At 44.0% G+C, this 12831-nt stretch overlaps 1 protein-coding gene across 2 annotated transcripts in view; it reads left to right on the top strand.

Moving 5' to 3' along the window:
• The window catches only part of CACNA1G (calcium voltage-gated channel subunit alpha1 G), a gene marked incomplete at its 5' end in the record, with an annotated part of 157634 nt that overhangs the window by 132765 nt on the left and 12038 nt on the right, over positions 1-12831 (top strand). For both annotated transcript variants that reach the window (XM_084648139.1, XM_084648140.1), the window contains 8 exons: positions 1158-1267; positions 2228-2361; positions 4211-4281; positions 4554-4632; positions 4744-4865; positions 5661-6005; positions 8764-8904; positions 12273-12407. In XM_084648139.1, coding sequence (XP_084504265.1) covers positions 1158-1267; positions 2228-2361; positions 4211-4281; positions 4554-4632; positions 4744-4865; positions 5661-6005; positions 8764-8904; positions 12273-12407 — 1137 coding nt within the window. The remainder of the gene's footprint in view (positions 1-1157; positions 1268-2227; positions 2362-4210; positions 4282-4553; positions 4633-4743; positions 4866-5660; positions 6006-8763; positions 8905-12272; positions 12408-12831) is intronic.

Here is a 12831-nt window from a genome sequence, read left to right as displayed (position 1 = left end):
ATAGAATCACAGGACAATGGAACTATGGCAGTGCTCAGCCCTGGTACAGGGGCAAAATGTGGGAGAAAGGGCCTTGCTCTTTCCCCATCACCTCTTTCCTGCCCAGCGATGGCTCGCAATCATGGCATTAACTTGTGAAACGTCTGATGATCCTTTAAAAGCAACTGCCATGACCCACCTGGCCTTACATACCCCTTGAAAACACATCCAATTCTATCATCACCTCTTGAATTACTTAGCAATAAACCACGGGATGCCATGATCTCACTAGCAGCTTTCTCACGGAACTTTAATGACACAATCTTTCACACCCTAGCTCAGGATCTGTGTAATATTACCCTCCCCCACATCACCTCCCAATGGCCCGTACCCAGCTATTGCTGTCACACCTTTCAGCAACAAGAAATATGATGCACATTGCTTACAAAGGAAATCTAAGATGCTATTACCACTGCCCTCTTTTACCAGTATGACCTTGGGAATAAAACCACTTCCGCCATTAGTTCGCAATCGCCTGTGTAATAGGTGCCCTGCTGGCAGTGATGACTATCATTAGCGGCAAGGTTGTGTCACAAGCAAAGGGGAAAGAACTAGGGAATTCGATATTGTCTGATGCTTTATCCATATCTTATGCCTTGCTGTGAGCTCAAGGTGAGGCACTAGCCATACGGCTAATTTCCTGTTGCTTGTGCCAGGATTTGGACAAACCTAGGGCCAGACTGTGGCTCTCACATTGGTGCACGAGGGCAGGTGTGGTGCAAAGTGCCTTCCCCTGGCCTTGAACATGCAGAGCGCTGGTGCACAAGGCCTTTGCAGACTTGCAAACTACAGACGGCATTGTTCCCAGCATCGAGCAGTCTCAAGAGGGGCCTGAGTAGTGCATAGGCTTTGTGCAGGCCCTCTGCACAGGGGTGAATTGTACAGGTGCTGTGCACAATTGCAGCCTCTGCACCCTCTTAAATGCAGGGACTTCTCCTTACTAGTTCCTCCTGGGACTGAAGGGAGCAGAGAGAGAGAGGGGCCATAACCCTGATCCCCTCTCCTTCGTCAGTCATCAGATATTTCTTATTAAATGTATAATTCTGGTGAAAACAGGATGGCAGCAAAACCGTCCAGCCAAGTCAGCAACTAACCTCAGCTTTGTATCCATGTTCCAGGTTCTTGATGAAGCACTGAAGATTTGCAATTACATCTTCACTGTCATCTTTGTCTTGGAATCTGTTTTCAAGCTGATTGCCTTTGGGTTTCGCCGGTTCTTTCAAGACAGGTAACAAAGATTAAATCCTGCACGCCTGTGACAGCAGCAGGGGCTCAATAGATAATGGGCCAAATTCAGGGGTGGTGCAAATCAGGGCAAGCTACTGCTTTATATGCCTCTTGCTGACATACTCACGCCTGATGTGTAACTTACGTCACGAGTGAATTTGGCCTTGAGACTTCCTTAGGAGTTGCATAGGGTCTAAATCTAACCCTGAGTTCTTGTTGTTATATCATGAAACGAATTCTCGCCTTACCAGACAGCTGGCAAGTCTGATCTTTCTTCCCACTGTGGACTGGATAGAGTTGTCCTGGTGAGATCAACAGACCAGGAGGAACTGCAGACATTGGCCTCTGTTGGCTTAGGATGAGCTGTAACTGAGTTAAGATATTTATACATTTAATATTGGCCCCCCTCAAACCTCTGACCTCGCATTTTTCATCTTCCTCAAGTCAAATGTCAAGAGCATTGGATTCATGCCAGACTTCTTCCCTAGAGAAAATCATTCCTCCCCAACTTCTAGCTAGTCTGACATCACTGTTGTGCTCATCCTATCTACTCAAGACTTTCTAGAGGGCCTTTCATCGTGGTATAATCGTGGTATGTTTCCGTCTGCCCAATGTGACTGTGTTACAGTGACTGGACATTGGATCAAAGCCTGCAGTTCTTACTTGGACACAACTCCTGTTGAGTTCAGTGAGAGCCTTGCCAAACAAAAGGCTGAATAAAGTTTGTAGGATTTGGCCTAATGTCTGGATCATCGGGTATAAGCCCAGTCATGGTTTTATATTTTCTTTGGCGTTGGCTGATTCCATAATCTAAAAATAATGGTTTTTGTGCAACTCCCCTCAAAGTTTCAAAAGTTTGTGTCTGTGAGCGTTAGCACCACTGACATGACTGGAATTTGTTTAAAACAAACCAACGCACACTGCAAATACTTTAGTAGATGTGATTTTGTGTTGTCTTCAGATGGAACCAATTAGACCTGGCAATAGTGCTGCTGTCTATCATGGGTATCACTTTGGAAGAGATTGAGGTGAATGCATCATTGCCCATTAACCCCACCATTATCCGGATAATGAGGGTGCTAAGGATTGCTCGAGGTAAGACGGAGTCAATGTGAAAATCATTTTTATTTGAGGTGCAGTGAGCAGTTCTGTCCAGGACATGACTGGGAAACCACTGCATGCCACATGCCCTGCTTAGTGCACTTTGTTCTGGCATCCACAAACTGTAAACAAATAAGAGAACAAAAGAAGGGAAAACATCGCAGAAGAGCCAAGGAGCTGAGCCAACTGGCCATTCATTTCTTAAGAGCACTTGCAGATCTAGATCTTCTTAGAAAAGAGAATCCACTGTGAATTTCATTGATGGGTGAACCTGGAAAAGCAAACTTTGGCATGCTCATGAAATCAAGTATGTCTCAAAGATCTGGAAACTAGATAGGGGTTTCAGGGTGCAACACAGCCATAAGCTAGAGAGTTAAAACCCCCAAGATGGTTAATAAATTTCATTTCCCTTTTCACGTGACCTCTTGGTATTGTGTGAGACAACGTGTCTACTTTGCTTTGTATCCAGATGTACCCTAGCGATGATGATGATGATAATACCTACCGCATCTCTGAGGCTTACTTAGTTAGGGTCTAATTTTCAGAAGAGCTGAACACCAGGAACCCCAACTGATGTCAGTGTAAGCTGCAAGTGCTCGACACCAGGGCCGTCCTTACCCATACGCAAACTACACGGCTGCATGCTGCTCCAGCAGCCAGCCCCATCCCCGGGCCAGCTGAGCCAACCAGGAAAGCTGCCCCCGCTCCACCTCTTCCCCAAAGCCCCCAACCCTTCTCCGCCCTAGCCCCGCTCCTACTCCATCCCTTCCCCTGAGCTATGTCCCAGGGGACCGCATCAGGGGTCGGGCGCGCCCCACACTCACCAGACGAGCTGGGGAGCGGAGCAGAGCAGAGAGGGCTGGAGCCAGGAGGGCTGCGTAGGGTACCACAATGTCTAGGGACGGCCCTGCTCAACACCTTTGGAAATCGGGCTCCAAATGTTTGTAAAGTGCTTTGAGAGCTTCATTATTGTCATGCCAAGTTATTAGCATTATTATTATTTATTCTAATTGGAACAAAGAAAGAATGGAAATAGATGAAATGTTTGGGTTGGACTAGATGACCTTCTGGGGTCCCTTCCAACCCTGATATTCTATGAAATGTAGTTGAAGCCAGAAAGGAAGCCTCAGAAGAAAGGGAAACGTCTGTCATATTAGGTACATTTCAAAAGGAAAAGCATATGCAGTTTCCGCCTGGAAACTCAATCTTACAGACAAGGGCATGCAAAGCAATGCCTGCGTAAATCAAACATGAAGGTAGGCAGCTGCAGAACTCAGAAGGTAGTTAGTCCAAACCAAGAGGAAGGAAAAAGAGATCCAGGGATGGTAACTCAGAAGGATATTTTCAGGGTTGTATATTTAGTACTGGATTCAAGACCCAAATAGGAGAAAACCCTAACGGGCCAAATTTCATCCCTGGTATAGGCCCCACTGAAGACAATAGGGGTGAATTTGGCTTCCTATTTGTTTAGCTGTAAGCAGAATTCTAAAGGAATGTACATCTGGTAGTATCTTGACCTTTCTAAAACTGTTTACTTCCCTCAGCAGAAGAGACTGTCAGGAGAAAAGGTCATTCTTACATTCCTAGCATTGTGTCAACATTACCCAATTCAGAGAGAGCAAGAGAATGGTGATTCTTTCCCGAAGCCTCAAGAGGCTACTATTCACAGGATTCTAACAAGCATCTGAACAATCTAGAGCTCTATAAAGAGGCCTTGAGCTTTAGTTGCTAATGGAGAGCATGTGACGTGATTTCATGCTTGAGGGATCTTCCTCTCTCTAAAAATCTGTGTCTCCACAGTAATGCTGCAGCAGTAATGTTATGAACCTATCATTTTCTACAGTGTTAAAGTTACTGAAGATGGCTGTAGGGATGCGAGCCCTGCTGGACACAGTCATGCAAGCACTGCCTCAGGTAATTCATTGCCTTCCCAGAAAAATCTCATCAGGACCAGAGCTACATTCTTATTGCAGAAGGCTGCTCCTGGACCTTCCTCCTTATTTTTGTCTTCACTGTCATTGGAAAATTGCATTTCCCATTAGAAACTCAGTCTCAGATGCTATCCAGGTCGTATCTGCCCTCGGGCGGCTTAACTTTTGTATGAAAGAATACAGGGAGAAGCAGGTCTGGAAAAAAATCAACTAATGTTGTTGTCCCCCACCCCCCATTTCTTTTTCTCTTTCCAGGTGGGGAATCTCGGTCTTCTCTTCATGTTGTTGTTTTTCATATTTGCAGCTCTTGGAGTGGAGCTATTTGGCGACCTTGGTAAGTTCTCCACAGACATAGCATTGCCGGAAGCAGGAGGAAATAGTTACATAGAGGGGGAAGGTGAGCGAGCTCATTGTCTAAATGAGATTCTTCTGGTTGATCTCACAGAATGCGATGACACTCACCACTGCGAGGGGCTAGGGCGGCACGCCACTTTTAGAAACTTTGGGATGGCCTTTTTAACTCTCTTCCGGGTCTCAACAGGAGACAATTGGAATGGGATAATGAAGGTAAGAGATCCCTGGGGAAGGAATATTGATGATCATTTCTAATGTTACAGGCTGTCTGTCACTGTTTCAAACCAATAACAGGGATCAGCTGGGGCACTCAAGCTGGGACGGCCCCTGCACTTGTTGATTCGGGGCCTGGGCATTTTCTCAAAGCAATTCTTTTTCCTCTTGCCTGACAGCGCCTGGGTTTGCTGGCCTTCAGATGCATTGTAAGTTCCCAGGCTTTTCCTGAGGTGGTGGCTTGAGGACAAGGAGGGCAATACAGGGAGTTTTCTATGGAGTGACATTAGTTCAACTGAGTAGCTTGTTTTGTACGGGGAACTAGAGGCTCCAGTAGGCTCGTTATTTTTCGCTGGAGCAAATAACACAACTGTGCGACTGATGAGGTCTGGGTCAGTTAGGATAGTTGCACTTTGGCCTTGCAAAATGGCCTTTCAGAATGGAGAATCTAGGATAAGCCAGTCCTCTGGGAGTATAAAGGAGCAGACAGGCGCCACCTGTTGGAATGCAGTGAGACTAGTTGGTGTTTTCTCTGAGCCTGTGTGCAAGGCAGTATTCCCATCCAGTGTCACATCTGACTCCAATGAGTTAGGTTTTGCTGGGGGGTCATTTGCTCACCTAGACAGATCTGAAAATCGTCCGTGAAACTAGTCTGATCATCTGTGTGTGCTCAATAGATGGTTAATCCATTTGGGCCTTATGCGGGAGCACTGAGTGATTGGATGGCAGGATCAGGCCTTCTTCGGTTAACTGGAGCTTCCTCAGTTTCCATAATCATTTTCCCCCTATCACCAGGACACGTTGCGCGACTGCGACCAGGAGTCCACCTGTTACAACACAGTCATCTCGCCCATCTACTTTGTCTCCTTTGTGTTGACGGCCCAGTTCGTCCTGGTGAACGTGGTAATTGCAGTGCTCATGAAGCACCTGGAAGAGAGCAACAAGGAAGCCAAAGAGGAAGCGGAGCTGGAAGCGGAGCTGGAGATGGAAATGAAGACTATCACCCCAGGCCCAATCCCCACTTCGGACCTCTTTGCATGGACAGGCGGTAATGGTGGAGAAAGGCCTGAGAGCCCCAGAGGATGTACCAATCCTATGCAATTCAAGGTGGATTCTCAGCTCTCATTATTTTATCCTATGGTGAGAATCTCAGGTGGAGGGTGAAGAGCAGGTTGGCCTGCATATTTGCTAAGGGAGGATATGCACGAATTCCAGTGAAGGAGTGAGTGTACAGTGCATTGGGGAGTTGTATTCCTCACTATCTGTTGACTGAATTGCTGCATGTTTTGATAATCTATGCTACAATGTAAAGATCCTGACCCAGTCTTCACACCAGATTGTCACTTCTGCTCAGGTGCAAAGAGCTCTGTGTCTGTTCTAGTGATGGGCCCAAGCCACAAAGTTCAGATCTGGCTCCAAATTTGGGGGATGTTCTAATCCAGGGTTTTGGCTTGGGGGGGGCGAGGGGGGAGAAATAAATTTTGCTGAGTTTTTTTTTCTTTTAAATGCTAAATAAAATGTATATTTTATATAAACTAAGTTTAATATTTACCCCCTCTCGGAACCAGTGCTCCCAGGGAAAAGATTACTTCAATAATAGGAGAATCTTCTGAGGGCTCGATCCTACTCCCATTGAATTCAATGGCACAGTTCCTATTGACTTTAATGGTGCAGGCTCTGGGCCATAGTGCTGTAGCTGATGGTACTACACTGCTTATATTTGTGAGCTATAAATGAGTTCCACTGGTCTCTCAAAAAAAGTTTCTGAATGGGGACTGGGTTAGTGAGGGGATCCAGACTTCTCCATATTTAGTTAGTGGGACCGTGAAGTACAATTACATAAACACAAGAATGGTCCAGTCTTTATTCAGATGCCCAGATAGCTGCAAGATCTGTAACTGTGTTTCATGTTTACACCCACCTATCTAGCTCTTTTTACATATAAAATAGAAAATCTTGAGTTTCACATAGGTGAATGAAAAGACGTCTATTTGCCCTGTTTACAAGGCAAACTAATGTAATGAGTATTCTTATGGCTGAAAAACTCATTTGTGATCTTTAGGAATGAAGACAGAGTAAACTCTAAACTCACGTTCAGTTTCTAAGCCTTTGGAAAATGTCTCTCGCTATTAAAAATCACTGAGGTATGAGATAGATCCCAGAGCTGTCCTGACAGCACAAGGCAACGTGATTCAGGGTAATGTGGGGGACCTCATTGGTAAATTACATCTTACTGCTCCTTTACAAAGAAACACTGTGCCTTCACCACCCCCTAGCCCCCGCCACTCCCCCATAGACAGACACATCCACACCCTCTGAGCACATACTGCACACCGCAGCTTTTGTGCTTGGGGAGCGATGGGCTTGATTGTGCCCTGTTTGGGTAACACTGACCAGTGCAGTACCTAGTCTCAGAACCTAACGTTCTCTCTCAAGCAGAGAGCTGCAATCCTGCCCTGCTGCTGTGTGGTGAGCAAGTGTATAGACCACATCCTTTCCTCCACACTAGAGCATCCCTGTAGCAGACGGCAAGATTTTCTCCTTTATCTTTTCAGTCTGTTTGGTTCAGTCTGTTCTAGGATTATCCTACATGGATCTTATTCTGCATCCTCTAATATAAAATAAATATATATATATTAAAAATATAATATTACAGCTAGTATGGCCAAACAGTCATCTTCAGCATAGTCACAGATCAGTAACCAAGCTAAGCAAACGAGTAGGTGGAGAAGCGAAACAAATCAGAATTATACCATCAGCTGTTTGAGAGGCTTTACAAATTTCATTTGGCCGTCTTCTATTTGGAATGGCCATGGAGGATGTTTATTCCACACTCTTGTATATTATCCAGACTCTATTCATTGCTCTTTCCACCAAAACAGATGCTTTGAAAACCTCAGGACGGTTTTATTCTGAAATAACTGTGATGATTTTCTTTCCTTCCCATCAAAATTTCCACAAAGAATCTGGTGTTTGAATACATGGTGGTAGAGGAATACAGTTCTCAGAATGCGCTTCTGCAAGGTCATGTGGTCAGCATGCGCCTTTGCTTGCATATTCCCTAGAATATTTGTATTGCGTGCCATTTGACTGTAACAAAGGTCCTCATTTCATTGTACATATTGGCTCTTCCCTGCACAAAAGGGACAACTTTTAAATGACCCCTGTACTGTTTGTGAAAATTATATGTTATCATATATATTTCTGCTGTATGCACGAAGGCCAACATTTTTAAAGGTAGGAGCTTGAAGTTAGGAACCTAAACCCATATTTACCTAACCCAACCCACCTAAATTAGTGGCCTGATAGTCCCCTGTGCTGACCATCCACGACCTCCATGGAAGTCAGTGAGATTGGAGAATGCATGGCACCTCCAAGAGTCAGGCTGCTTTCATTTCTGTGGTGCCCAGGTATGGATTTAGGGACCTAACGCTAGACTCCCATGTTTGAAAATGTTGCCATTAAGTGTTTCATAGATGTCTTACAGCAATAGTTTCCTTTAGAAGTTCCCAGTAACAAGCAATTGGATTCTGTTACAATGGCCCTGCCAGACTCCTGCAACTCAGAATAACTAGTAATGGTCGTTCAGGATGGGAGTAATGTCTGAAGATGGGCCCAAGCCTGAAATGTCCCACAGTTCCCCGGGGCATCTGGCTTCAGTCCTGTCTCTAGTGATGTCTGAGAAAGCTTCTGACTGTGAAATTACTGCACTGTTCTCTTTCCTCCTCTATCTCATCCTTTTCCTTCCTGATCATTTCTATTACTGCTAATCTCTCTCTGAAAACTATGGTTTTCTTCTTCCTGTTTTCCCCTGTCCTTTTACTCTCTCCCTCTGTCTCTGTCCCTCACTTTCTCTCTCTTTGGCTTGCCTCTGCATGCTATACGGCACCCCTCCCAGGAAAGACACTTGTTTGATACCATATCACTGCTGATCCAGGAATCTCTGGAAGGAGAGTTGAAGCTGATGGACAACCTGTCAGGCTCTGTGTGCCATCATTATGCCCTTCCAGCTCCTGAATATTACAACTCTGAGAAACAGGTTAATATTCCTAATTTCCTGCACAGTCTCTGTCCAAGGCAATTTGACTGAGACCTGTATTGAAAAGATAAAGTTGGGGGTGGGGTTTAATCGAAACTAGCCATAGGGATTTTGAAGCCTAAGTCATCAGGGCTATTTTATGGGAGGGCAAGTTAACTTATCTCTGTTTAAGATATTATATATCCATGCTAGAACAAGTGTGCAGGATTTAATCTCCCCTCCTTAATGTACTAAATCCAAAGCTAAATTTCTCTATATATGAGTGGCCTTAGGATGATGACCAAATGTAGCCCAGATCCTGAGATTGGATTTATGCATTGCAACTGCACAGGTGCTGGGATCCAACCGCGCAGACTGGATTGTAGGATGGGAGCTCATGGACCGGATCAGAGGGTGGTGTGAAGGGGCATCTCTCCATTCTGTAGCGATGCCCATTTACACTCCAGCCCCATATGTGTCTCTAAATAGGCCTCTTGCAACTGGGTCCTGATCTCCAATCTGAACCCAATTCGAGAAAGCAAGACAGCACTTTAGCAAGTGCTTATATCCCAAAGAAGTCAGTGAAGCTTGGGTATGTGCTTAAAGTTCATCAGGTACTTAAGTGCTGTCTTCAGTAGGAGTGGACTTAAGCATGTCTGTAAGTGCTTTCCTGAACTGGGGCCTTAAACAGTTAAAATAATACCACTCAATTTTTTTAAATCAATGTAGATGAAATAAAATTCCTGCTTTCTCCTATCCATTACTCCTTAGGGCAAACACTTTTTCGTATGACATAGGCTAATTCAAATACCCTCATTTTTTATTGTTTTCATTTTGACTGAGCAAAATCCAATAGTGCTGTAATTTTTTGCTAAAAATATCTTATCTTTATTTTATCAGATAAAAATATCTGAAGATTTCTTATTAAATTATTAGTATATTTATTTACCAGCTCATTGAGTACTATAAATTATTCAACTTTTCTTTTCATTAGGCAGGGAGAACAAGTTTGGATACAATGAGAACTATACCTTTATAGGTTTCACAATATTGGGATAACTTTTTACCCCCTAGTTGTTAATTATCACTTTCATTATGCTGGGGATTATTAACCAACAGACAGAGGTCTCCCTTAAAACCTGTGATGGAAGGGACAAGCTAGCTTTGTTACCTTTTCCGTTTCCTCAGTCCTGGGGACTGCTGAGAGCTTGTATGGCTGTCCACATAACTTAGAGCAGCTTTGGGGCTGCTCTAAACTATCCCAACTAATAATGGCCCCCAAAGGTCCATTACACCAGCCAGCAATTACCTTCATCCAACACATACTGGCCACATCCCCTTTTTCCGCTGTGGAGGAGGGCCCATAGAGGCTGGCATAGAGCTACTAATATCAGTCCTATGCCAGCTAGGAATCCATCTGCCATGCTGGGGGAATTCTCAATGGCCCTATTAGGGCGTCTCTCTGGCTCCTTTGTGTTGCCTCAGTGGCAGCTGGGTTCTAGTGGACTCAGGTGTGCAAGAGCTGCAAGTGCCTCTGATCTACATTTCCTGGTTCCATCCACAACCAGAGACAGAAGCTCTGGGATACCGTGACTGATGCTAGAACAGCTCTGCCACTGGCAGTTCATTGTATTCCTGACTCCAAAGGACACACTGGAAATCCCACCAGAAAGCCTGTCCAGTAAGATTGCTAGCCAGCCCTGTGTCACAGATTCAGAGGGTGAGAGGGTTTGGATAGAGTTCAAAAGAACAATCAGTCTCATGATTATCTCAACCAAACCTCTGAGGTTCATCCATCACTAGAGTTAATTAGCCCCAGGTGAAATAGTATGATACCATTTCCAAAAGCAGGCGTGCGGGAGAAACCAACTCTTTGCTAGGTTGGATATGGCAGGCTTCGGTCTCCACAGCTTCTCTTGAAAGACGCATTGCTGTGGAAACAGACTGTTTGAACGCTTAAGATAAAAGTGCTAATCCTTTGAATTAAGAGAGGAAATGCTGACGTACTGGGAGCCCTAGAGGCAGCACTGTGGACCTATGTCTTGATGTAGAAGCTGTAGTTGTGCATGGATCAGTTTTATATAAGGCCTATAAAACAGTCCCTTCGCTAACCACACACCCATAGAGAAATACGTGACAATCGGTAAGACAAATATCCAGTTTGAGAGAGAGTGCTTAGAAAGTCAAGCCTACACTTTAAATCCAGCATCTGGCTTTGAGGCTGCTGACAACAGTGACTCTACTTTGTTAGGAGAACACTGCCCTTTCTTTTGGGCAGTCTAGACAGCCACCTCAAAGCACAAAGCAATGACACATTGTGCTTCCCATTAGATGGTCGTGTGTGCCTCAAGAGAGAGCGCCCTCCACTGAAGGCTGCATATTTTGCTTGATTTTTTTTTAGAAAGGACTAACCCTGTCACCGACTTGCTGTGGCCCTGGGGAAGTCACAGAGGGCAGATTTTCAAATATATTTAGGTGTCTAAAGATGCATATAGATGCCCAATGGGGTTTTCAAAAGCACGTAAGTGGGTTAACTAACTCCCATAAATGATTCAAAGCCCATTAGCACCTGATCCAAAGACCACAGAAGTGACTGGGAAGAATCTCACTGACTGCAGCAGACTGCGGATCAAGACTTTATGCCTCAGTTAACCCATCTGTAAACAAGTTATGCTACCTGCCTCACATGGCAGAGACTCAATTCACATTTGGAAAGTAGATTGTGATTCTATAACGAAAGTCTCCCTAGATAGATGTCATTCTTTACACTGCATTAAAGATGCATACATGAACAGCTGATTGCATCCTAATCAGATGATTTTGGTGTCAAGGGTATCCCATGAGGATCCAGACAAGACAGGCTAGAGTCAAACACAACTGCAACATCGCCATAGCATTTTGGGATAGGAGATATCAGCGAAGTTTTGAGGTTCTCAATGCCTCTAATAGTTAGATGTCATTAGAATAATAAAAATACATATTTATCTACATACTACCTAAGCTACTGTTACTTTCACTTCCTGTTGGTGTTGTGAGGATAAATACATTAAAACTTGTGAAGCACTTTGAAATCTACTGATGAAAAGCATTATATAAGAGACAGGTATTATTACTCTTATTATTCCTCGATTTGTCACATAGAAACCAGTGTTTCTCACAGCACCTTTAGTGTACAATTGTAAAATCTGTTTGACTTATTTGTAAGTATTTAAGGCTGAATGTAATGGGTTTTCTTATCCCATTTCCTTATGGTTTTATCTACCGCAATGACATGCGTGACATAGATGCTCTTATTTTAGGGATAATGCTTCAGTATTTAGACGATGATACTTTTTTTCAAAAGGTTTGTGTCCTGGTTTCTTATGCTTAATCATCTCTCCCTTGTTTAGATCCCTCTAGCTGAGATGGAGGCTCTGTCTCTGACGTCAGATATTCTCTCTGAAAAGTCCTGGTCCTTAGCTCTGACGGATGACTCTTTTCCTGATGATACTAACACACTCTTACTTAATGCTCTGGAAAGCAATGTACATACACTGGTCACTATATATTCTGATGTTTACAGGGTTCTAAATACTGCTGTCCCATGGTTAATCACAATGGTATTTTCAGTCCAACTCTATCTCCAAATAGCACCTAATCTTTTATCTGAAGAGGGCAGTTTATTTTTATTTTTTGCATCATATGTAAAAACATTACATTATCTTAAAAAAAAAAATAGCCCACCCACAAAAAATGGATGGTGTGAATCTTGAAACTTTCTCTGCATCTGAAACAAATCAATGTTTGTGTGCATAAAAGACACACCCATGAGCAAATAGCTCATGTGCCCGATGCAGAAGGATTATCTACATCCCCTTGGTTTGTAAGTGACTAGATTTTGTGAACATAGGTGCCCTCAGTGCTTTGGGGATGGGCGCCAGATACACTTTTTTGAAATACACCAGCTGC

This window comes from Lepidochelys olivacea, assembly GCF_965140295.1.
Source record: "Lepidochelys olivacea isolate rLepOli2 genome assembly, chromosome: 14".
Lineage (NCBI taxonomy): Eukaryota > Metazoa > Chordata > Testudines > Cheloniidae > Lepidochelys > Lepidochelys olivacea.
The sequence above is the reverse complement of the archived record's forward strand: the minus strand, read 5'-3'. Positions and strand labels throughout refer to the sequence as shown.